Raw genomic sequence first — 27,997 nt, 5'->3', positions numbered from 1 at the left:
TATTGTTTAAGTCCTGCCACTATTCCTACCTCTTTTGTTGAATTGTCCTGTTCCCTATTAAGATAAACTCATTGACCTCCTTCCTATCTAACTTTTCAAGATAAATTTTGACCTTAAGTCTGTCCCATTTGAAGCTCAAAACCACGTCAGGAACAGGATTGAGGCCTTGAGCACCATTGAGCGTAGACCAAATGAGCTCTGGGAGGATAACAAGAAAATCTAAAATCGCCCATGAAGAATGCAAAAGATCATTACAAAGGCTGAAGAAGAAGATAAGATCAAGATGGATGTCAGATGAGACTCTGAGTATTGTATTAGAGCACTGAGTAGCCAAAGCTACAGGAAGAAACAGAGAAATCAAAGAGCTGAACAGAAAATTTCAAAAGGCAGCCCAGGATGACAAAGCAAGACACTATAAATGTACAGAGATACTGAAACGTACAGAGAGCTGGAGTCAGAAAAATCAAAAGGGCTGAACTCGCTCAGCATTCCTTAAACTGAAGGAGCTGAAAAACAAATTCAAGCCACGGGTGGCAATACTCAAGGATACTCTGGGTAGAATGTTCAATGATCCAGGAAGCATTAAAAGAAGATGGAAGGAATACACAGAGTCACTGTATCAGAAGGAATTGGCTGACACAGAAGAATTTAAAGAAATAACATATGAGCAAGAGTCTGTGGTAATGAAGGAGGAAGTTCAAGTTTCTCTGAAGGAAGTGGCAAAAAACAAGGCTCCAGAAGTTGACAGCATACTAACTGATTTATTTCAACAAACAGACGCTGCCCTGGATGTGCTCACTAAGTTGTGCCAAGAAATCTGGAGGGCAGCCAGCTGGCCAACAGACTGGAAAAGATTGATATTTGCTCCCATTCCAAAGAAAGGTGACCCAACAGTGTGGAAATTATCAACCAATATCATTAATATCACATACAAGCAAGATTTTGCTGAAAATTATCCATAAACGATTGGAGCAATATGTCAATAGAGAACTGTCAGATGTGCAGGCCGGATTTAGAAGAGGTCATGGTACTGGGGATATTATAGCTAATGGATCTTGGCAGAAAACAAAGAATACTAAAGAAATGTCCATCTGTGCTTCATTGGCTATGCAAAGGCTTTTGACTGTGTAGATCACAAACTATGGTTGACTCTGAGAAGAACAGGAATCCCAGAAAATTTGATTGTGCTTATGCAAAACCTATACTTGGACCAAGAGCCAGTCATCAGAACAGAGCGAGGAGACACTACGTGGGTCAAAATCAAGAAAGGGGTCCATCAGGGATGTATTTTGTCTCCATACCTTTTCAATCTGTATACAGAACAGATCATCTGAGACAATGGGCTGTGCGAGGAGGAATGTGGCATCAGGATTGGTGAAGAGTCATCAACAACCTGAGTTATGCAGATGACACAGTCCTGCTTGCTGAAACTGAGAAGGACCTGAAGTGCTTGCTGCAGAAAGTCAAGGACTGCAGCCTTCAATACGGACTGAAGCTCAACATCAATAAAAAACAAAGATCCTCACCACTGGGCCAACTGGCAGCATCAGTATGGATGGTGAAGAGATTGAGATAGTTAACAGTTTTCATTTACTTGGCTCCACAGTCAACACTCTTGGTAACAGCAGCCAGAAAATCAAGAAAGGAATTGCATTGGGAAAGTCAGATGTGAGGGACCTCTCAAGAGTACTGAAGTACAACGATGTCAGACTGGAGACTATGGTGTGCCTGATCCAGGCTATTGTCTTCACAATTACGTGCTATGCATTGGAGAGTTGGACAGTGAGTAGGAATGACAGAAAGAGAATTGATGCCTTTGAGTTGTGGTGCTGGAGAAGAGTGTTGAATATACCATGGACTGCTAGAAAAAACAGGTTTGTCCTGAAGAGGGTGAAGCCTGGAGTTCCCTGGAGTCAAGGATTCTAAAGCTTCATCTGACATACTCTGAGCATGTTGCAGGGAGGGACTGGTCCTTGGAGAGGGACATCATGTTTGGGAGAGTGGAGGGATGGTGCAGGAGAGGAAGACCCTTGATGAGATGGATCGATTCTGTGATTGGGGTGGTGGGAATGAGTGTGTCAGAGCTGGCGAGGTTGGCACGGGATAGAGGAGCATTTAGGGCTCTTGTCCATAGGGTCTCTATGAGTTGGAAGGGACTTAATACCACATAACTAAAACAACATTAAGATTAAAAAAAATGATCATTAAGATAAACTCATTGTCCCATTTCCTATCTAATCTTTCAAGATAAATGTTAAAAGAACATCATACTCTTGGGAGTTCTTGTGGCCTAGTGGTAAGAAGCTGCACTGCAATCCTAAAGGAATGTGGTTCAAGGCCACCAGCTGCCCCGTAAGAGAAGGATGGACAATCCCCATGTGATTAACTGCTTCTGAAAACTCGCTGGAGAGTCCACTAAGGGTTGGTTCAAACTTATAGCACCCAATAGCAACAAACTAGGGTAACATTCTTTACTACTCATGTTAAACTTCTGTGAGATTTTAAGACAACTTCAGGGATTATTACTGGTTTCATGTCATAGATCTTATCAGGGTAATATTTTCAGGGGTCCAATCAGTCTCTAAAACATCAGAAAATCTGGATTACAAGAGAATTTCAATTCTGTGCTACTTTTCTCCCCTTTTGATCAGCATTTTTCCATGAGTCTCTGATCAAAGTGTTTAGTAATAGTAGCTGGTCTCACTGGAGAGGAAGTTGTTAATGGAGATAGCTACCTATTCCATACTGCTCTAGGCAAACAGAGGTCAATACATATAAAATCGTTTTTTAAAAATCAGATATACATGAACACTTCATTTTCCTATGTTTTGCTTTTATTGTGTTTTACTTATTGCACTTCACAGATACTGTGATTTTAATATAGTGGTCATCCTTCATCAGGCAATCTAGTGTTGCCAACAGCAAGTAATTACTTCAGGTCTCTGTGTTACAGTTTGGAAATTCTCATAACTTTTATACTCTTAAATGTGATAGAATAAAAAAAAAGATCATGTAACCAGTTTATAGAAATATGTACTTTATTGCTATCATCTCGAACAGAGCCCTCCAGTAGGCCTGTACTATCTGTGTAAGGCACCATTATCATCAGTCATGTATCATCTGAATCTCCTGTAATCCATCCAACCTAAAAAACTTGGAGCAAGAGGTTTAACAAGAAAATACCTGCAACTGGACAGAATTCATTAAAGTTGAGAAAATAACACAGAGAAATAAAAGTTTTAATTCTATGTAAACAATGAGGATAAATCCTTTTTAGGTCTTACCTGTCTAATTTTCAGGTTTGTTTCACCGTCTAGGTTAGATGTTTCAATGTAACACATGGCCTGGGGTTCACTGTTGTTTAAAATTGAGAAACACAAGGATTTAGAGAGGGCAGACAAGTACAGTAATAACATTAACAGCATTTTCAAATGGTCAGTTTTACCGAAGCCTTTGATTCTAGAAAAAGCCATGAGTCATCTAGCTTCTTGATGTTTTTCATTCTAACAGCAAGATGCCATGACATGGGCCCATGCATGACAACTTATGAATCCTCTTTTCAGCCAGAAAGACCCAAAAGCCATTTCCTAACAATAGTCACTGCTGGTCTTCAAGATAATGTAAATGCACAGATTTGTCACATTATATTGAATTTGTTCATCCATACAGACAAAACACAGACTCTATCTGCAATGTAAAGCACCTTCGTGTCCAAGTGTATCTTTAGCTCAAAAATATTAAGTGATATTTCATGCTAGTGGAGCACATGTAAATTGTTTAAGAAAGGTAGTTGAGGAGAAAATTCCAAATTGCTGCTCCTACAAATTCATGCTTACTACTATTATAGATGTCATGACCACGACCATGGGAAATATTAAAATTTCAAGGCCATTTTTAAAAACTATTAATAATCTTTAGGAGAAAATGAACTTTTCTGTTTGTCCTCTCCTATTTATTGTAGTTGCTTCAGATACTCTTACAGCAGCAGAAGTGTGGCCTGAACTTAGAAGCTTATGTTTATTGGCTCCCACCAGGTGTTTTAATACAATCTGGTGTGAGGTTAGGCTCTAAGTATATGTTCTCATTTTACCGCAGACATTATGCCTTCAGTAGTGGCACACCATTTTTATTTGCCTGAAAACTATAAATGGGTGAATTTGAAGTTCAAACACAGAATCTGTTCTTCAATTTTAAGAAATAACATTCTGAAATGAAATCCATTTTATCAAGGCTTGGTCATATACTCAAAAAACTCAAAACTCAATGCCAGTGTGTCAGAATCAACTCACAGCTGTAATAAATCGCATGGGAGGAACTTGCCCCTTCTTCTCTTGAGGAGACAGTGGTGGGTTCAAACCACCAAATACGCACAGTATGAGAAACTATAAAAGCAATCTCTGACAAGTAGGTGTGATCAGAACTCAAGAGGAATTCGCAAACCTGGAATTTTCTAGTCAGCTCCCCACTTGTGCACGTGCAAAATAGACTACTCCACATTTCAGAAATGCACCTTTAGCTGAATTTTGCAGCCTTAATGAAACTAACTGACATTTTCTTTTCCTATTAATTTGTATTGTAAATACTTATTTCAAAGTTACTCTGCACGTTTTTCATCTCTCTGTACTGTCTTTCATAATAAAGTCTGCTCCTTTTCCTCAACTGAAGAAATCTTGAAAAATTTGCATTTTTACTCTATCAATCATTCAAAGGTTTGTTTTCTACTGTTGTCTCTATGGTAACTTAGCTCTGGATACGGCTCTCAATTTATAACTTACTTGTATACATATTTGGAATATAAAGGGTTTGTAACTTCTAATAATAAAAGCATGATGACAAACTAATCCTAAATGAATAACAATAACACATACTTGGCAGGAAGAGGCATTAAACTTTTATGGATCAATACACTTATCCAAGGCCACTCTCACGTTAAAATGAGAATAACAGTTCTATCTATTTTTCATAACACAACTCTTTCAGACATTAAATGGTTGACTTCTATTTGAAATGGAGGCAAACAATATATGCATCCAAACTCATGACATTTTAAATAATCATTTTTAATAACACAAAAGCAGTTCTTAACAGAGCTGTGAAGAGGCAGCAAGAAGTCACAGATAAAATAGTCATGCTAGAGAATAAACACTTCAGCAAATTATGATGACATCCAAAACAGAAACTACAGTCAGAGAGGCAGAGCAGGCATTTTGATTAGTAAGTGGAGAAATGAAACAGGATGCACATCACAATACAGACACTAGTCAACAGCGGAGATTTATCACAGTAACGTGCATGTTGTCACTATTACAAGTGAGATAATAATTGATCCCAAAGCATGCGGTACAAAATGTACAACATCCAGCTTGGTGCAGGGGGTCCTCTATAAACCCTATACACGCCCAAATTACAGTCAACATCACTTCAAGGATTCTGAAGTTTCTACTGAAAATTTCAATGTAAGACTAGAACAAGTATATTTAAAATAGAAAAAAATTCTCAGTAACTCTTCATTTCATGAAAGCATTGTTCAAAATTATATCCTGGAAAGATAATAAATTAAGCCTTCATATCTGGTGAAATATAAATAAATGAATGATGCATAGGAAATGGACATTTCCCTTTATTGCCATGTCTGTGGGACTCTCCAACTGATGACGATAGGAGTCGAATCGTCCAATTAAAGGACAAATGGCAGCCAAAACTGATTTCAGAAAAGGCTTTCAGAACATCTGAGAAATATGCATCATAAAGAAATATCAAAAGAAGATTGCTTTTAAAGGAAGATGCCAGGAATTTCACCATGTTCAGTTGCAGCTATTCTCTGGTGTAGGGTGAGGACCCACATACACACATCCTGTATAAGCCGGTGCTTCTAACCTGGAGGACAGGCTGATGAGATCAGCTGGGAGATGCTCCCCATTGGTCACTTTCACTATTTCCCCTACTGCCACCTACATGTCCCAATTCAAAATAATTAAAATGGGAAAAAAAATGAATAACAGAGAGGGGGAAAAAACAAACAAATGGACAAAAGAGACAGAAAGTTTTGAAATTATTATAAAAAATACATGTTAATAAAAATGTCGAATGCCATTTTTTTCCAGAATTTATTTTAATCAGGTCCAAAAGCATAAAACAAAAATATTTAACTATTAAGGAATGTTCATTTGCTCTTATGATCAATTTTCAATGTATAAATGTTTCAATTTAACGTTCTCTCACAAGTATATCTATCTTGCCAAATTAAAGAAAAATATATCATTTTAAGACAGCTACTTTATTTTACAAATGGCTCCTTCCTCCTGTAATTTCTAGCAAAGTTTGTTGTTAGTTGCTGTTACAAAGTATACTATACTATTTCTTTTCTTTCACGAAAATAAAATCCTCAACATTTTTCTAACTCCAAAAGGTTTTTTAATTTAAATGCACAAATACATATAGTCCTAAATGTAGAGATAAAGATCTCAGAACATGAAGAGGTATAGTTTCAGTGTTTTGAGTTGGTTTTGTTGTTATATGCCGAGTCGCCTGCAACCCATAGCGACCCTATGTACAACAGCCCTAAACCCTGCTCTATCCTATGTCAATCTTATTGTCTCTGGCACACCTACCCCCATTATCCCAGTAACTGAATCAACCCATCTCACTGAGGGTTTTCCTCTCCTGTGCTGTCACTCTCCAAGGACTGATCCTGCCTTGTAACATGTCTAAAGTATGTCAGAGGAACCTTCAGAATCCTTGCATCCAAGGAGCAGCCTGGTTTCACCCTTTCCAGGATGAACCCGTTTGTTCTCCTAGCAGTCCATGGTGTATTTAATATTCTCTTCCAACACCACAGCTCAAAGGCATCAATTCTCCTTCTATTATCCCTAGTCATTTTCTAGCTTTCTGATGTATAGCAAGTGACGGCAAAGACCATGGCCTATTTCAGGTGCACCTTATTCTCCAGACTGACATCATTGGTTTTCAGTATTCTTGAGAGGTTTCTGACAGCCAACTTTCTCAATGCAATGCATCTTTTCATTTCCTGACTGCTGGTGTCAAGAATTTTGATTGTAGAGCTAAACAAACTAAAGCTGTTTACAATCTCAATCTCTTCAACATCCATCACAATACTGCCTATTTGCCAAGTGGTGAGAATCTGTTTTCTTGATATTGAGCCTCAATCCATACTGAAGGCTTCAGTCATTGACCTTCTGCAGCAAGTACTTCAGATCCTCCTCAGGTTTAGCAAGCAGAATTGTGTCATCTGCATAACGCAGAGTATTGATAAGTCTTCCTCCAATCCTAATGCCACATTTCTCCTCATAGAGTCCAGCCTCCTGGCATAGACTGAAAAGGTATGGAGATAGGACAAATCTCTGGCGTACACCCTTCTCAATTCTGAACTATGCAGCATTTCCTGGCTCTGTTTTGATGACTATCTCCTAGTCCAAGTATAGGTTTCACATAAATACGATCAAGTGTTCTGGGATTCCCATTCTTTTCAGAGTTAGCCACTCTTTGTTGTGGTCCACATCGTTAAATGCCTTTGCCGTCAATGAAACAGATATACATTTCTCTGGTACTCCCTGCTTTCAGCCAAGATCCATCCAACATTAGCTATAATGCCCTTCAACCATGGCCTCTTCTAAATCCAGCCTGTATGTCTGGCAGTTCTCTATTGATATGCTATTCCAGTCATTTTTTTATAATATTCAGCAGAATTTTGCTCGCATGTGATATTCATGATTTTGTTCAATAATTTCCACACTGTCAGGTCACCTTTCTTTGGAATAAAAGCAAATATAGATCTCTTCCAGTCAGTTGGCCGGCCAGGTGGTTGTTCTCCAGATTTCTTGGCACAACTTGGTGAGCACATCTAGGGCAGCATCTGTTTGTTGAAATATATCAACTGGTATACTGTCAATTCCTGGGGCTTTTTTTTTCTTTTCTATTTTTGCCTATTCTTTCAGAGCAGCTTGAACTTCTCCCTTCATCACCCCAGGCTCTTGCTCAGGGCTTTTTTTTTCTTTTCTATTTTTGCCTATTCTTTCAGAGCAGCTTGAACTTCTCCCTTCATCACCCCAGGCTCTTGCTCAGTTGTTTCATGAAATTATTCTGGGTCCACCAATTCCGTTTGGTACAATGACTCTGTATACTCTTTCCATCTTCTTTTAATACTTCTTGGATCATTTCATATTCTGCCCGAAGCATCCTTAAATACTGTAACTTGAGGCTTGAATTTGTTCTTCAGTTCTCTGAGCTTAAGAAATGCTGAGCAAGTTGGGCCCCTTTGATTTTCTGACTCCAGCTCTAGGTTGGGTTGAATCTGACTCAACAGCACACAAAAACAAAGTAAGTATTAAGCCGTTTTGGTGGCCTAGTCCATAGTCCACTAGCTATGGCTAGCTCTGATAGCCCAAACGCTCTCTCGGGAGGTTCAAATCCACCAAAGACTCCATGAGAGAAAAATAGGCAATCTCCTCCCCTACCATTTACACAGTCTTTGAAACCTGCTGGAGGGTCAACTATGAGTCAATTCTTTCTTAAGACTGATGCAAGTTTAAAAGAGACAATACTTAAAGCATTGTCTATAAAATAGAAAGTGACCACTTGAATCAAAGTAACTGTCTAAAAAATGAAAAAATCAGTTAATCTTCATTTTAATAATCATTTTAGGAAGTCAATTATTTTGAAGTATATATTCATTTATAGAAACTATCAAGACTGATGATTACTAGTAAATGCTTTTAATGTTTAGAAAAGAAATCCTGTAAAAATGTATTCAAGTTTAAAACGAGTTTCAGGGAATGAACAGAGGTAGATGACAAATTTTTAAGTGCTTACAATTTAGAATGAAATACAACATCAAGGCACAATAGTTAACAACCTCCACACCTGAGCATGTAACAACAACAACAACAAAAGCCCCACATATAGCAATTAATGTCTCTCCATATAGAATCTAAGAGTTAATTCAACAGTTTCTGAAATTACCCATAAAACTTCCAGTTTATTGACTTCTAAGCAGTGTTTTCTTCAGGACTTAAGCTACTCAGAACATCAGAGGACTGATAATGATGAGCTCATATTAAACTATTCTCATGTAGCCAGATCGGAACCACTAACTTTCCATCAGTTTAGGCAATTTACCCTGAAAAAAGTATGAGCAAAGGATGAACAAAATTTGAGTTTAAGTATTTATACTATTTTTTCCTGTAACCCTAATATTCTGCTATTCCCACGGAGGGGATACGGGAGCAACTCTCACAGGTAAATGGCACAAAAAAAAACCCTAAAAAACCCTGGTATATTATAAAACGTTATTTCAATTACTTATAGACTTATTTGGGTAAATATATGCAGTTTTTACTTCAAGTTTTAAAAACTTGCACTAAACTCAATTATATATTAAATAAAGACCTGATTAAATAAATTTTGGGGAAAAGGGCATTGTCCATATTTATATGTGGATTTTACAAATAAAACAGTCCAAGGAAATGATGATAAACAACCTCTAAAATATTTTTAAAAATCCTTAATTTATATCAGGACCAGTTCTCTAGCTTTTAAACATGAATTCATTTGAATGTCACATTCTTTAAAGGGTAACAGTGCCATATGTTCTGAACACTAACTCGTGACTATATAAGAGATGAGTAAAATAAATATTATTTCAAGTCAGCAACTAAGAGAAGTAAAAAAGAAAGGGAAAAGGATTTTATAGCTGTTGAAAGAGCATGACATTTCAAAAAGCATGATGACCAAAAAAAAAAAAAAAGTTCAACTTTCTAATATCGTTTTAATATGATAATAAAAAAACTTGTCAGGGATGTAAATGCACTGTAAAAAGGTTTACCATGGACAAAGATTGCAACATAAATTCAACAGGATTCAATCTCTTTATCATATAAAATAAATGACAGGAAATCTTATGAACTAGCAATTCCCTAAAGGGTAGTGGCATACCCTCCCTAGAGGGAGCGTAGATTCATGATTGTTAGTTACACCTTTGAATTCGCAAGTCAAGTGCCTATCATTTATTGTATATGACAAACATGAAAAAAACCTGTAAAGTCCAATCAACAATTTTTTTTTCTTTCTGTAAGTGTTTAATTGGAGAAGGAAAAAAAATCACAAAAAACCAAAAACCACCATGAAACAGAGGTTTAAAATTCTTCGTTTATTCTTTATTTCCTTGGAGCAATCACAAGGTCAACGCAGGGTAGAGAAAGGATCCTCTACACTGTTTGAGCATCAGCAGTTGTCTCTACCTTGATGAGAGAAGTACAGTGTCAGCAGGTATATACTCTTTGCCTTTTATTATAACTATATCTCCAACATTTACCTGAAAGAAAACTGGGAATTGGTTAATTATCTGCAATGAAAGATCATGACAAATATACAACCCACTGTATTTAACCACATAACACAGAAGAGATGGCTATTGACAAACCATCAATCAAAATGGCATGAAACTGTCCAGGAGTTAGACTGAGTGGACCAAGTCTTAGAAAAATGAACTTTTGTATCTATCAGCTATGTAGCTTCATCTACCAAAATTAGTGTATATACCCTATCCACTTCATTGACATCTCATTTTCTAATATTCTCTCCTTCTCACACAAAAATAAAAAAATGAATGTACTAAGTGAATCTTGACCCTATTTAAGGAAATCTCAATAAATTGGAAAATATATCAGATTTGATTATTCCTCATCATGACCCTATGAAACATGCCTCAGTTGTAATCTATGATTAGAGACAAAGAAAATTGTAGATTTGTACTCAACATCACTGTGTCTAGAAGACTGTACATCTGAAAAGTCTGATTTTCCAGCAGCTAATCTAGTGAGATTATGGCTGTATTCTAGCTAGTTCTGGTGGCATAGTCCATAGTAAACATGAAGGCTGCACGGCTCAGGCATTTCAAGTTCCCCAACACCTCCTCAGAAGAAAGATGAAGTGGTCTCCTCCCATTGCAATGTACAGCCTCGGAAACCCAATGGAGGGTCACAGGAATCAGAGCAGACTCAATGGCAGTGAGTGAGCGAGTGAGTGAGTGGCTGGCTGGCTGCCAGACTGACTGACTGACTGATTGATTGACTGACTGACTGACTGACTGAATCACCTTATTCTAGGAGCACTGGTGATCCTGTGGTGAGGGAATCTGGTTGGTAGCCAAAGACTCATGGGTGGAATCCACCAGCTGCTCCACAGGAGAAAGATGAGTATTTATACTCTGTCCTACATGGTCACTGAAAGTCAGAATCTATTTGATTGCAATGGATCACAATATATCACATTAAAGACCTTACTCTCCTCATCATTCTGCTACCTATTGGCATTTATTATCTGAGTATGGCATGAAAAGATACAAACTAATCATCTACTACTATCAGAAACAGACTTCAAGTAATTTAAATGAAAGGTGCATCACACAGCTTTTAGCAAAAATTAAATTCCTTCAAGGTCTTGTTTGAACAAGTTACACTGATAGTTGGTGATAGAAAATTATGACTGTAGTTATTTGAGTAACCAAATACATAAACTCAGAGTCTAAGAGATGATACTGGCTCAGAGTGAATCTATAGGACAGGGAGAATCACACTCATAGGGTTTCTAACAATGTGAATCTCTACAGAAGCAGACTGCCTTATCTTGCTCCAATAGAGAGGGCGATGTGTTTGAACTGCCAATCTTTCTTGTAACAGCTCACTGTTTAAACAATGAACCAGCAGGACTCAATCTAAAGATATAAATTACTCGCTATGCATTAGCGAGCTGGACAATGACTAAAAATGACAGAAGAATCGAGGCCTTTGAATTGTGGTGCTGGAGAAGAATCTTGAACATACCATAGAGGACCAAGAAAACAAATGTTCTGTCTTGAAACCAAGTTTCTATACATACAAATGTATAGAGAGGGAGAGAGATGGAGATATATAGATATTGATAGAGATGTATCTCTATCTATATATATTAATAGAATTTACTCAGATTTCACCATTGTTTTCCCCATTAAAGTCTGTTTATGCTTCAGAAACCAATCCAGGATTCCAGGATACATTTGTTAAGTACCACTGAGTAGGAACCAATCCAGAGCTGACCCTCAAGCAAGTTTTTTCAAAGGCAGTAAATTGCACAGAAGGAGATTAACCAAATGTGGGGAAGCTGGAGGATTTGAACTGCAAGCCTTCAGGGTGGCAGTGCAGCTCCTTGCCACTAGGCCACCAGAGCTCCCTGAAGATTTATACTTTATAGTCAAAAGTTAGTACAGAGTAGACTGTACACATGCATGCCCTCTACCACTGCATACTTTCCTATAAAGAAGAATGCTTTGATGACAAGATTATTTTCCTAAATTCTTCACCTGCACCTAATCTCAAAAACCCTAGAACAGCATCAGCCATATTTCACCTGAAAACCTGTTTGCTGTGGTGAAGCCAATGACGGCAGTTGCTTACTCTCCATTTCCAGAACAAGAGTTCATTGCACAGGGTTTAGCAATTGCAACACTTTGTGTTAAAACTGAATACTTCCAACGGAAAAGCCTTAAGACAATAGCAGGATGCAAAAACTGGAGAACTGAAGTCAGCGGATCTGTGAATTACCAGATGTGCTGTACTCTCCAAATATGTAGGCCTTTGAGGACCATTCAGAAGCAACCACAGTAGCCACACATTTAGAAAGATGACAGAGCTAAGGTCATTTGTTCTAAGGTGTCTCACATTATGCTGGCATGTGGCACAAATTCTTGGTTTCAGCTTATTGACTTTCTTTTTAATGGCACAAAAATATAAACCAAAGAAAATACCTGTCTACAGTCTGACTCATTCAATAAGTACGCCTGCTTTTATATTGGTTCCTTTTGTGTTCAATGAACTGTTTTTATATAGCCAAGTGGCATCTTTGGACACACAATTCTGTTCTCATCTATGATTCTATGTTTATGATGTTAGAGGCTCTAAGTATCTTGTTCATGGCTGTGAGCTCATTACTTGGCTAATACACTCAACTAATACTCATTAAATGAATTCTAGAATCATGTTACCCAACACCTACAGCTTTTATTTGTCACAAAATTTACCAGTATTTTCAACTAATGGAATATCACAACATGTTTATGAATCACTTTTTAAGGTGCTGGATAGTCCATATATGCTTTCTAATTTTTTATTACATAAATAATGCTACACTACACATTTTTTATGTAGACTTTTACCTACTTTAAGGTCTTAGGAAAAATTATCAGAAATTTCTTTTTATCAGTCTCAAGATGAAGAGTCTACATCTTAAATAATCTACAATTAGCACAATCTTACTTGGATCAATATAATGTGATTTCTTTCTGTATTCTGCCCTCTGATTGTAGACATGTTTTTCTATGCATCAGCTTTACACTTTATATTATCAAATTCAACACATCCCAAGTTACAGACCTATTTCTATTAAATCAAATTCAAAATATTCTTGCTTTTCAAATTATTTGTTAAAGCACTTATTGCATTTGTCATGACCTTCAAAACTAATATTTTAACAATTTACAACTTAAATTTCTTTTAGCTAGCCTGTGAGTCAGACAGACTCTTTCAATTCTTATAACTACTAATCTGTGGTCAAATAAGCTGGTTTCCAAATATTTTTGTCATTTTATAAAATAGATTTTGTTTTACTAAATGGAGTTTGTTTCAGATAAATCTATTTATCACCTCTACTAATGCAACAAATGTATGTACCTTATTATTTTCCTTTGTATTTGATATTTAACCCTCTGTAATTTTTTTAATTGTATTTTTCTAATTTCTCAATAGCTTACATTTAAAGATTAATACTTTTATCAGCACTTAAGGAAAAACCAACCATATTTTTCTAGATATTGTCAGTAATTGAATACAATTAATATTTTAATTTTTAGCTAATAATTTTTTTTAATATTGCACCTCTGTAAATTTATATTATCTTTAATACATAGCTTTGTATGCTTTATTTAGAAAGGTCACATATATATTTCAAATTTATTTGCATATACTGAATATGCCATATTGAATATTTGAAATGAATATGCTGAATACTGGTATGAGACCTCTTTTTTCACCCTATTTTCTAATCAGATACTGTTGATGTTAAGAATGCTATAGATTTTTGTTAAATAATTATTTTGAATCCACAGCCAGCTTCTTGTAATTCTAACATTCTGGAGCAGCCCTTATTTGCAAGTACTAAGTTTTACTGCTTTCAAGAAATCTTGATTAGAAAAGGTAAAAGGCAGTAGAAATGAAAACTATTTTTCAATCACTGTGGCTTCATTATTTTCTCCTGAAGAAAATTTCTAAATATTAATCAGATCAGATTATTAAAACTATTTTATTAAGTTATTTTAGTTAATTAGGATTAAATTACTTCTAGCAACAGTTCAAACTCTATTCCTGGGTTTCCCTATATTTCAAAATGAGGTGTACAAGCAAAAAGATAGCACTGATATACAAGATAATTGTGACTGGTGATTCCATAACTATTTTTGAAAATGTGAAAAAAATAGGTGATATAGAAAAGACCAATGGCATTAGTACATAAAGAGTGGCTATTAAGAAAATAAGGCCTTTTCACAAGTTTATTTAGATTGAAACAGATAGTTATCTCTGGATTTTTATCATGTTTATCTATGTTGTTAACAAGTTGTTTCAGTAGGTAAGAGGAAGTTGACAAATCAATTTAATATGACATTTATGTGAACTACAATAATAGTTCTTGTCATGAAAGTATATTTATAATGATACTGAAAGCATCATACCTGACTACAGCCTACATGTTTCTACTAAAAAAATGTTTAAGTACAGGAGCAAAAAGAAACTTCTTTTGAAAGTATATTGAGCTTTTTATTTTTTTCTCATATTCTTATATCATAGACCAAGGAGATGGGGAGATGCTTCAAATATATAGAAGGGATACTAATCTCTATTACGGCTTCTAATTTAGAAAACACTAGAATGTTATTAATGTACTGCTGCCTTAATTTAATGGTTTTAGTACTGGGGAATAACCATCACTGTCACAAGACAGAAGCAAGAACATGGTCTTTAAGCTGACCAGTATAAATGAGATGTACCTGTACTATGATAACTCTCCCTAAGTTCATAAAACAAAGTTCCTTGAGTAAAGTGTCCTGGTCTCCAAAGAGGCTTTTACCAAGTCACAAAAGGTATCTACTTGCGCTAAGTTTAGATTAACTGTAAATCTAAACGATAATGATTAATGGCTTACCTTTTGAAAATAAAGTCTGAAAAATATGGGCGTTTGTATAACATTTAAGTTCTAATTCAACCTACTAAAACAACATTGCAGGGTCTCTGTGAATATTAAGTTCTTAACATTATAAAACAGACTTCCAATTCATTTTTAGATGTTGTTTCACTTATAAAACATTATTCTTCTAAAAGAATTAATAATGTGCAAATGTGATTAGCACAGTATATGAATTTGAAACCTACTTAATATATAAATGAGAAATAGGAGAACTCTAACTTATTTTTCCTTGGACAGTAAATGACTAAAGAAAAAAAAATTACAACATAAAACAGTTTATGGTTAAATGAATCTATGAAAACAATATACTATGAAAGAACAAAAAATTCTAAATCATTCTTTTAAAAATAATTATCTTGGCAATATTTTGTCAAAATATTACATGAAAATGGCTACATGAAGATTCCATGTATGCTTAAAACATTGATCATTATAATAATTCTCATATTAGAATAATTATTAACAGCTACATATGTTGCATAAAAGTGCACCTCTACACAATTTTTCCCCTAGAATAACAGAATAATTAGCACATACCTTTTCCCAGTGAACAATTTCCCAAGCACCATTTCTTAAGACTGGAAAGAGAAAAGGTGACACTTTTTAGAATAGTTTCTCAACAAAAGGCATAAAATGACAAAATGATAAATTTTAAAAGGAACACTTCAAATAAATCACCAGTAGTCTAGTAGTAAGGACTTGCACTGCTGACCCCCAAAGACATCAGGTTCAAATCTACCAGCTGCATCCTGGCAGAAAGATGTGCAATTTCCCCTAGTGTGATTCAAAGCCTCAGAAACCCAGTGAAGTAGTAGATTCTGATGTAACAGTACACATGAGCAACTTTTACAGATGTTACTTTTACACATAGGAAGATTTACATTAATATGAAGAATTAAAAACAAGCAAAGTAAGGCACTCTGTGCTGCCAAGTGAAAGGCCAGTAATTTAACTTCACCAGCCAATCCTTGGAAGAAAAGATGGACAGTCCCTTCCCTAAAAAGATTAACTATCTTGGAAACACAATACAGGATTGTCAGAATTAACTGTAACATACATGTTTGATCGACAGTCACACATTATTAACCAATGGCAATCTCACTGTCATTAGTTACTAAGGACTTTCTCAGCGCACATATAATTTTGGGGCTTGGCTGAATGAGAAAGCCACAAATTATTATGTGAACAATGGAGTGACAAACTGAAGGACTTTCAGATGCAACAACAGTAGTAATGCCAAGACAAACTGAATGTCTAATAGCCAATAAACAAAGTGTCTGTAACCTCAGATTCTTAGAAGTCAGAATTGAGTTCTGGTGGCACGGTAACTAAGGCATTTGACAGCTAACCAAAAGATCAGTAATTTGAATCTGCCATCTGCTGTACACAAGAAAGATGAAGAAGTTTGCATTTGTAAAGATTTAAAACCTCTGAAACCCTATGGGGCTGTTCTACTGAGTCCTAGATTATCAATCTAAGACCCAATCAACTTTATGATATGAGGTTAATAAACAAGAGAAGATTCAACAGCAGAAAATTTTGGAGTGGAATTATCCCAGGTGTCTGGTTATATAAAGTCAAAGTTTACATATATACTTTACAAATAAAAAGTGAAAGCATAGTATTATTAACAAATCATTAAATGGTAGAGATAGATCTCTTTGTGCCTTATTATTACTTCACAGCAATGAAGTTACTCAACAAATTTTCTTTCCCATTATGAAATATGCAAAGAACTAGAGTCAGAAAATTAAAAGGGAGGAACTCACTCTGCATTTCTCAAGCTATGGACCAGAACAAATTCAAGCCTCAAGCTACAATATTTAAAGAAGCTATGGCAGGAGTCTAAGTACGCTCTATTGTACATAGGGTTTGTGCTAATGCGAATCCTATACTTGGACCAAGAAGCAGTCATCAGACCAGAGCAAGGAGACACTACATGGGTCAAAATCAAGAAGGAGGTCCATCAGGGATGTATTCTGTCTCCATACCTTTTCAAACTGTATGCAGAACAGATCATCTGAGACGATGGTCTGTACGAAGAGGAATGTGGCATCAGGATTGGTTAAAGATTCATCAACAACCTACGTTATGCAGATGACACAACCCTGTTTGCAGAAACTGAGGAGGACCTGAAGCACTTGCTGCAGGAGGTCAAGGACTGTAGCCTCCTATATGGACTGAAGCACAACATCAAGAAAACAAAGATTCTCACCATTGGGCCAACTGGCAGCATCAGTATGGATGGTGAAGAGATTGAGATAGTTAACAGTTTTAGTTTGCTTGGCTCCACAATCAACACTCTTGGTAACAGCAGACAGGAAATCAGGAGATGAATTGCATTGGGAAAGTCGGCTGTGAGGGACCTCTCAAGAGTACTGAAGAGCAATGACGCCAGGCTGGAGAGTAAGGTGCACCTGATCCAGGCTATAGTCTTCGCAGTTACGTGCTATGCATTAGAGAGTTGGACAGTGAGTAGGGTTGACAGAAAGAGAATTGATGCCTCTGAGCTGTGGTGCTGGAGATGAGTGTTGAAAATACCATGGACTGCTAGGAGAACAAACAGGTTTGTCCTAGAGAAGGTGAAGCCAGAATGCTCCTTGGAGTCAAGGATTCTGAAGCTTCATCTGACATAATTTGGGCATGTTGCAAGGAGGGACTGGTCCTTGGAGAGGGACATCATGTTTGGCAGAGTGGAGGGGCGGCGAAGGAGAGGAAGACCTTCAATGAGATGGATCAATTCTGTGACTGGAGCGGTGGGAATAAGTGCATTTGAGATGGCTAGGTTGGCACAGGATAGAACAGCGTTTAGAGCTCTTGTACACTGGGTCACAATGAGTCGCAAACAACTCGATGGCACATAACAACAACAACAACCACAACAACATGGCAGGAGTATCATCCACTTCCTAAACAACATGTCTTCAGAAACTCTATGAACTTTGATAAATGTCAATAGTTCTAGAAAGGCTTCAGGCCTTTTGTTCACAGGGTCTCTATGAGTTGTGCTCAACTCGAAGGCAAGCAACAACAACAACAACAATAGGCAGAAGAGTAAATGATCCAGGAAGCATCAAAACAGGATGGAAGGAGTGCACAGTTACTGTAACAAAAGAAATTTTGATACATAAAAGAATTTCATGAAACAATGTATGGCCAAGATGCAATGGTGATGAAGGAGAAAGTTCAAGTTGCTGTGAAGGAAATGGCCAAAAACAAGGCCCCAGGAATGGATGATATAGCAAGTAACCTATCCCAAAAAGCTAATGCATCCTTCAGTTTGCTCACCAGGTTGTATCAAGAAATCTAGAGGACAATTACCTAGCCAATTTACTTAATATATATTTATTCTTGTTTGAAAAAAAAGATGATCTAAAAGATTGTGGAAATTATTGAACAATACCAGTAATATCAGTACTATCACAATATCAGTAATATCACACACATACAAAATCTTGCTGATGATTTTCCAAAAATGACTGGAACAGTACATCAATAGAATACTACTAAAAATGCAAGCACTGAAAAAGTCTGCTGTCAGGGACTTCTACTGAAGAGTGATAACATCAGTCTTTAGACTAAGGTGTGTTTGATCCAGGTGACAGTCCTTGTAATTACTTGCTATGCATCAGATAGCTGGCCAATGACTAAGGATGACAGAAGAAGAATGAATGCCTTTGAGTTATGGTGCTAGAAAAGAGTAGTGAATATACAATGGACTGCTAAGAGAACAAACAGGTCTGTCCCGGGGAGGGTAAAACCAAGCTGCTCCCTGGAACCAAGGATTTTTAAGATCCATCTCACATACTCCAGGAATGTTGCCAGGAGGGACTAGTCCTTAGAGAAGGACATCGCGCTTGAAATGGTGAAGAGCCTCCAAAGGGTGAAGGAAGTTCCTTGATGAGATGGATTGACACAGAAACTGGGGTAACAGAGGTAAATGTGTCAGAGACAATGAGATTGGCTCAGGATAGGGCAGGGTTCAGAGACTCTATGAGTTCATAGTGTCACTATGAGTTGCAGTTTACTCAATGGAACTCACAACAACAAAAACAACCATGTGTCTGTGCTACATTCTCAACAAATACTCCTCCCTGTCCCTACTCAGGAAAAATTAAAAAAAGGAAATGAAGTGAATAATGTGACCTAGAGAGCAAAGAAATTAGAACTTAAGAGAAAGAACAAACCAGTCTGTCAATAAATTATCCACACAGTAAACTCCACGAGGCCAAAGCTAACATTGTTTATCGCTGCAATCTCTGGAAATAATGCAATACCTGGCACAGGATAGCTACTCAGTCAATGTTTGCTGAATGAGTACAAGCACACAGATGCTTTATTCAGTTTATTTTCAGGTTAGGAGAGAAAAGGCCTAATTAAAATTGCTAAACGTCAAAAGACAATATTTATAATGATCTCCCAATATATTAGATAATAAATCCAACAAAAATTATATACTGTTGTTGTTGTTAATTACATACTAGTAATTTTAAAAATCAGTATTATGATCATAATTATTTTAATGGAAATATAATCTTCTGGTTTATCAAAATTCCCTGAACAGAAGGGCTTTATTCATTTTTTTTTAATTTCTCATAACTCATAGCAGTCTTGGTAAAATAAGGCATTCAAATGCTTGCTAAATGAAGAGATAAATGCAAGAATGTATATAATACACTTGAGGTAATCTAGTTCACTTATCCAAAAAAAATTTACTATTTTATGTTAAAGATGAAAGAAATAAAATAAAAATAATTCCACTGTAAAATAAACTATGATCTGAGTGAGTTAAAATTCAATTTTTACAATATTTACATAGTGAGGGGCCAGGATATGAATGGCAGGTGGCTAAAATTGATCAGCTATGCTAATACATAAACTTTTAATCATTGCAATATTTACACACACTGACACCATAAGCCAACTTGCTCCATGATATTGCTTATGTAATACTAGAAGCTCAGAGCTTATGAAGTGGTGTAATACTAGAAGCTCAGAGCTTATGAAGTGGCTGTCTCTCCCAGTGCATTGGAGTGTGATCTGGAAAAATGATGTAATCTCTTTTTAAAGGGTAAAGACAAAACCAGATTTATGGCCATTCCAGGTACGCTGTTGTTATGTGCCGTGGAGTTGGCTCCAACTCCTAGCAATCCTATGCAAATTACTCTGATCCCTGCACTATCTTGAACCAATCTCACTGTCTCTGACACACCTACCCTTATTACTCCAGTTACTGTGTCAACCATCTCATTTGAGATCTCTTACTCCTGTGCTGTCCCTCCACCTTTCCAAGTATGATGTCCTTTTTCAAGGACTGGTCCCTCTTGGCTACATGCCCAAAGTAGGCAAGACAGAGTCTCAAAATTCTTGCCTTCAAGGGGAAGCTTGGTTTCACTCTCTTTAGGATTGACCTGTTCATTCTCTTAGCACTCCATGGTATGTTCGATACTCATCTAAAGCACCACAATTCAAAGGCATCATTTCTTCTTCTGCCATCTTTGGTCACTGTTCAGCTCTCTGATGCAAGTAACTGCACACTCTATGGCCTGGATCAGGTGCACCTCAGTCTCTAGACTGACATCATTGCTCTTCAGTACTCTGGAGAGGTTCATAAGGACAGATTTTCCTAATGCAATTTGTCTTTTCATTTCCTGACTGCTGGTGCCAAGAGTGTTGGTTGTGGAACCAAGGAAGCTGAAATTGTTTACAATCTTAGTCTCTTCTCCATCTATCATGGTGCTGTCAATAGGCCCAGTGGTGAGAATCTTTGTTATCTTGATGTTGAGCTTCAATTCATATTGCAGAGTATAGTCCTTGACCCTCTCAGTAATTGCTTCAGGCCCTCCTCAGTTTCAGCAAGCAAAGTTGTGTCACCTGCATAATGTAGGCTGTTGATGAGTCTTCCTCCAATCCTAATGCCACATTCTTCTGCATAAAATCTAGCCTTCTGAATGATCTGTTTCACAATGAAAACATATGAAGATAAGACATATCCCTGATACACTCTTTTCCTGACTTTGAACCATGGAGTCTTTTCTGGCTATGCTATGACAACTGTTTCTTTGTCCAAGTATAGGTTTTGCATGAGCACACTCTGATATTCTGGGATTCTCATTCTTCTCAGGGTAAGCCACAATTTGTTGTAATCCACACAGTCAAATGCCTTTGCAAAGTCAATAAAACACATATAGACATTGTTCTGGTACTCTCGACTTTCAGCTAAGATACATCTGACACTGGAAATAAGTCCCTAATACCATAGCCTCTTCTAAACCCAACTTGTATTTCTGGTAGTTCTCTGTCGATGACTATTCCAGTTGTGTTTTTATGATCTTCAGCAGGATATTAATTGTGTGACATCATTGATAATATTGTTTGATAATTTCCACACTCTGCTGGATCGCTCTAGTCATAGTGCAATGAAATCCATCCCAGAATTGAATGGGGCTTGGACCATTGTGGTGACAGGATCTTGAAACTCTCATGCACTGTTGCTGTGATTGTAAAATGGTACAACCACTCTAGAAGGCAGTTTTGTGTTTCATTATAAAGCTGAACATAGAAATACCCATATGGGCACATACCCCGCTATTTCACTATTTCAGCCAAGACTATACTTCGAGGAAAATAGTACTGAAACACAAATGTAGATGCGCCCACAAATTTTGCACAGCAGGATTTTTCACAACAGCAAAAGCATGGAAACAGCCTAAATGTCCATCAACAAATTAATGGATCGAGAAACTGTGATACATTTATACAATGGAATACTATGCAAAACTCAGGAGCAGCGATTATAAAAGAAATACTATACCACAGGGGAGAAGTTAAAGAGCAGTATGCTGAGTGAATGAACTCAGTCTTATAAGGCCAAATATTGCATAAGACCATTATTGTAAAAACAGAAGGATAACTTGTAGGGTGCATACAAAAGCCCAAAGGAGGAAGAGGAGAGGGGATGAGGACTGAGCAGAGGGATTTACAGGGCCACACAATTTGGTAGATGGAGAGAGGGGGTGAAAGAATCAGGAAAGATCCAGTGGGATATGACTGATTTTCAGAAATAAGTAATCAGGCCTTTCTTCCTACTCTGAATCAGTCTGCAAGCACTGCTGCAAGCATCCACTGATGGGTGGTGGCTTCACATGAACATAAACTGGCTAGGAATTATACCTGGGTTTCCTGTATGGTGGTGAGAATGCCACTACTGAACCACCAGTGCCCATAGGTATAGCAGCAGCATCCTCAAAAATGAGGATAAATGCACTTTCCTGGAATGGTGCTACAATTCTGAGGACACAGGTTCAAATCCACCTGCTGCTCTACAAGAAAAAGATGGACAATATCCTCCTGTACAATTAAACTGTCTCTGAAAAGCTGCTGGAGGGTCAGCAATGGATGGATTCTAACTTGATGGTACTCAACAACAACTAAACAAAGAACTGGCAAGGCACTGTTCAAATTCACAATAATCAAGGTTAACTGGCAATGAATGACTAGAATTTAAATGTACATTAATGAAATGAGAAATAAAATGCTATAGCATTAAAATCTGTTTTGTCATTTTTTTTTAATTTAGGTTGTTTATTTTTCATTTCAATGAATATCTACAGAGATTTTGGAATTCCATTCATTCATTGTTGCACCCTTCTCCCGGCACAAACCTCTCCCCCCTCCCCCACCCCATTTGCTCCTCTCCTTGAAAAGCAAAAGAAAAACTCCCTCATTGGTACACAATCCCCCCCGCACCTCCCCAAACCCCACCCCCTACCCCCAAATATAATCCACTCTGCAACCCTCATTGCATACTCCTACGATAAAAATAATGCCCTAAAATATAATACTTTTAGACTATTCTCTCCCCCATAGACTTCAATGCCTTAAACATATTTCATCCAGTTTTTCTCAGTCTTACCCCCACCCCAATGCCAGCCTCATTCTACAACAGTCATTTCTTATAATCTAATTGAAATTTATCTATTGTCTCCTAACTGCAATATATTTTTTAAAAAAAATCAGCATGTGAACTAATCATAATATTTCCAATTTCTCCAGCAACTCAAGTGGTCAGAAAGCAGTGGGTTCAATTACTGCACTGTGACACATGGCTGAGACAGAGTGCTGGCCACCACTTGGGAAATTTCTCATCTAAACATAAAGAAGACAAAAATTCTTACCATTGGACTATCATCATGATAACTGGAAAGAAGGCTAAAGTTTCTAACAATTTCATTTAATTTGGATTCACAAACAACTTTAATGGTAACACTAGTCAAGAAATCAAAAGATATGTTGCACTGGGAAAATCTGTTGTCAAGAACCTCTTCAAAATGCTAAATAGAGCAAGAATATCAGTTTAAAAACGAAAGTGTGCCTTATCCGAGTCATGGTATTTTCAATTGCTTCCTATTCATCTGAAAGTTGAATGATGAATAAGGATGACAGAAGAAATGATACCCTTGAATGGTGGTGTTGGAAAAGAGTATTGAATATCCCACAGACTGCCAAAACAACAGTCAAACCTATCCGGGACAAAGAGCAACCAGGATGCTCCTTAGAGGCAAGGATGGTGAAACTTCACCTCATATACTTCGGGCATGTTGTCAGGAGGAGTTGGTCCTTGGAAGAAGACATCATGCTGGCAAAGGCAGAGTCAGTCAGAGAAAGATAGACCTTCAACAAGATGGACTGACACAGTGACTTGAGCATATTCAATAGCAAAGAACAGGGCAAGGTTCAGTCACAGTCAACTCCATGAAACCTAACAACATCAGCCTGCCTCCACTTGCAAAGTTCACAATCCTACGTCTAGTCTACTTCCCTTGTTTAGAGTACCCTTCTCGTTCAGGTTCATGAGACTTTTATTATTTATTCTAAATATTTTGTTCAGTGATTTTTTTAAAAATTATGAGCATCTGTATATTCAACATTGAAAACAAATACAGGCCTCCAGAAGGACTCTTCTTTGTGCCCCATTTACGGTCCATTTTCTTTATACAGCCACACTTCCATTTACAACAACTTCACTTTGCATCACTATAGATTAGGACTGCATTTCATTACATTGAGTCATACAATATGTATATATTTTTGTACTGAGATTTCAATTAAAAATCTGTGCATCTCTTCAGAAGAATTTTCTTGCTCATTAAATTGATATGGCACAAAAATTGATTCTGGACTCTCACTTAATTCTTCCACTGATTTATGTGCTTAGCTTCACATTAATTAGTACACACCACCTTGATTACTGTGACTTTACTGTTTTTGTTGCTGTTGTTAGGTGCTGTAGATTTGAGTATGAGCCATAGCAAACCTATAAGCAACACATCTGAACCCTGTCTTATCCTGTGCCAGTCTCAGAATCTCTGACACATTTAAGCTCATTGCTGCAGTCACTGTGTCAACCGACCTGGTTGAGGGTCTTCCTCTCTTTCACCATCCCTTCCCTCTCCCTAGAATGATGTCCTTCTCCAAGGAACAGCCTCTCCTAACATCATACCCAAAGTACTGACAAAAAGCTTTGGCTCCAAGAAGCATTCTGGCTGCACCTTCTCCAAGACACATCTGTTTGTTCTTTTGGTGTTACAGTAAGTGTAGAAATCAGGTAGTGTAAGTCCTCCTACATTGTTCTTTCTCCATTATTGCTTTAGCTATCATGAATTGCAACTTAACATAAATTATATGAACAAAGAAAGATAACAATGAACTATTTAAACATTTACTATAGACTGATCAGTCTTTTAAGTTACTAAAATGACTTTCAGTACAATTTGTTTGGAATGGTTATGCAACTATTAACTGTACCAGCACGAGCTGTCTACGGATGTCAGCAGAGGGCCATTCTTTCCAGCTCTGTAATCTAAACTAGACCTCCTTAAAATGCTGCCACTTCTCAGGTGTTTATTAGTTCACCTCTAAAAATAGCCCTGGACCATCTACTTGGTTACACTTCACATGGTAAAATGTCACAAGTGACCTCTCAGACTCAAGAGCAACACCAAGGAGTTGCCACTGCACCAAGAAAGATGGAAGGCAGAAAACATTCCTTCAGATCTCCACTCTCTACACACACCTACATCGATCTTCTCACTCTTGCTTGGACTGCTGCTCCCTCCACATTTAAACTACCTCCTCTTTCCTGCATCTCTCTCTCTCAATTAAACTGTCCTCCTACTATCTCCTAAGGGATCTCTTCTTCTATTGAAACAGTACATTTTCTTTCTTGCCTCTTCCCCATCTCCACCTACACGTTGCCTCTCAGTTATCAACAAACAGAATGGAAAGTTTGTTCGGCTGTAAAAACTGAAGTACTTTGAAAATATATATTTTTTCAGCTGCTGTTCCCTAACAAACTACAATTTTATAACATTTGCAGTAAGCCAAACACAAACTAAAAGGGGACAGTTCTCCTCATCTCAATTCAACACTTTCAAAGAAAGGAATGCTGATGCATCTTCCCATAGCCGCCTCTATACAAACAGACACAAACATATTTTTGGGTTTTCATTATATTTTTATTTTCTTTCTCTGCCATTTAGTTTTACACTGAATGTATCACGAATACTTAAATGTATAATGAGCACTTAACTAAATGTTTTAAAAGATCTATATAACACACCACCTTTTCACCAACAGTTGTTTGGTAGCTAGGGGCTGCTATGTAAAGCATCTGTAACATGGAAGGCAGGCTTTATTGATCAACATCCATTGGAAGCTGGGGCCTCTTATTTAAATAATCTTTGAAAGGCCTTTTTCATCAGCAGCCCTTTGGGGCTGAAAGCTGAGCACAGCATCAAAGATTCTGCAGAGACTTCCACGTGACCATAATATTCACATCTGGGTTGTTACCCCGGCATGCCAGTGTGAGTCTCAGCCTATATTTCAACACCTTTCCAGGAGTACATCCTGCCATATTTGTGCAGGCTTCAACTGGATCTGGTAACATGATATTCATATGCCTGACTTGCTATTAATGTACAACACGTATTTATCAGTTTGTTATTGAGGAAATTCAATGTTCTAATTAGTACAGCACTTGTTTGTCAGTTTTCTGTACTGAGGTAACAAGAAAGTTGCTATGATGATTAATGTTATGCCACGGGAATGTCAAATGTCACAAGGGTCACCCATAGTGAACAGATGTTAGTAGAATTCACAGATTAAGAGTAGGAAGTAGGATTGCCCATCTTCTTCTGAAAACCCTATGAAGAGGAGCAAGGATAGTTATACATTACAGGTAGAGCCCAGACTGGAGGTCAATAAAAATGAGAAGATATAGTGGTAAACATCCTTTAATAATTGGAAATATACAAGCATTAATCTTGGAAAACTAGAAGCCATGAAAAATGACATGAAACAAATGAACATCAACATTCTAGACATTTCTGAGATGAGATGAACTAGCTTTTGACCACTTTGAAATAATCACATGGTATTCTGCGCTGGGAATGAAAAACAGAGGAAGAATGGTGTTGTATCCATAGGTATAGAGACAATTTTAAGTTCTATCCTGAAGTACATTGTTGGGAGTGATAGGATATTATCTATACACATATAATGAAGATCTGTAATACAATTATTATTCAAATATATGCTCCATACAAAGTCAAAGAGGAAGAAAATGAAAATTTTTAATGAATCTTGCAGTCAGAAACTGACTGAACATGTAATCAATATGTGTTAATAATAACTGGTGATTAGAATACAAAAGCTGCACTCAATGAAGAAGGAATAGTATTCTGAAAACATGGGCTTGGTTACAGAAATGAGGTTGGAAATGGTCAAATTTTGTATGTTCAATGATTTATTAACTGCAAATACCTTTTGGAAAAAAACCCCATAAATGGTGACTTTACACTCAGACCTCACCTGATGGATTGCATAGGAATCAGATTGACTATATCTCTGAAAGGAATCATTGGAGAAGCTCAACATCAGCAGTCAGAACCAGGTCAGGGTCTGACTGTGGAACAGACCATCAATTACTCATATGCAAGTTCAAATTGAGGCTGCAGAAAATTGAAAACTAGTCCACAAGATACAAAATGTGATCTTGATTCTATTCTACCTATATTTCAAAACCATCTTAAGAAAGGTTTGAAGCATTGAACATCAATGATTGAAGACCAGATGAGTTGTGGAATGACATCAAAGATATCAGAGAGAAGAGAAAGAAAAAACAAAATAGATGTCAGAAGAGACTAAAAACTGCACTAGAGCATCAAGAAGCCAAAACAAAGGGAAAAGATGGGGAAGTAAAAGAGCTGAACTGAAGATTTCAAAGGCAGCTCGAGAAAACGAAGCAAAGTATTACAATGGAATGTACAGAAAGCTAATATCAGAGAATAAACAGGGAAGAATTTAGTCTCCATTTCTCAAGCTGTGAGAAACTGAAATACAAATTTAAGCCTAGAGTCTATGTTGAATGATCAGGAAGCATTAAAAGAAGACGGAGAGAATACACAGTCACTGTATCAAAAATGACTGACTACTGCATAATGCCACTGTTATAAAACAGAACTGACATCAAGGTTGGGGGGAAACTAAGAAAAGAGAGAGGATAAATAATGTACATTGAAACAGATGAAGGAGAGAACCATTTAAAAAGCAAATATGCTGAGTGAGGTATCTCAGTCACAAAGGGACAAATGCTATATGGTGCCACTGTTGTAGAATGAGGCTGGCATTGGGGTGGGGGTAAGACTGA

The 27,997-nt window shown here is 37.1% G+C and overlaps 1 protein-coding gene across 1 annotated transcript in view; it reads right to left on the bottom strand.

The window, feature by feature from the left end:
- ATP8A1 (ATPase, aminophospholipid transporter (APLT), class I, type 8A, member 1) overlaps positions 1 to 27,997 on the bottom strand; it is a 375,206-nt gene that overhangs the window by 259,401 nt on the left and 87,808 nt on the right. Inside the window, exons 6-8 of the mRNA XM_006898188.1 lie at positions 15,826 to 15,866; positions 5,878 to 5,951; positions 3,285 to 3,354 (exon numbers count right to left, since the gene is read on the bottom strand). Coding sequence (XP_006898250.1) covers positions 3,285 to 3,354; positions 5,878 to 5,951; positions 15,826 to 15,866 — 185 coding nt within the window. The remainder of the gene's footprint in view (positions 1 to 3,284; positions 3,355 to 5,877; positions 5,952 to 15,825; positions 15,867 to 27,997) is intronic.

The sequence above is a fragment of the Elephantulus edwardii genome, unplaced genomic scaffold, assembly GCF_000299155.1.
Source record: "Elephantulus edwardii isolate Elephantulus edwardi_28Jun2011 unplaced genomic scaffold, EleEdw1.0 scaffold00222, whole genome shotgun sequence".
Taxonomy (NCBI): domain Eukaryota; kingdom Metazoa; phylum Chordata; class Mammalia; order Macroscelidea; family Macroscelididae; genus Elephantulus; species Elephantulus edwardii.
Note: the sequence above shows the minus strand (reverse complement) of the source record. Positions and strands in the feature narration are given on the sequence as shown.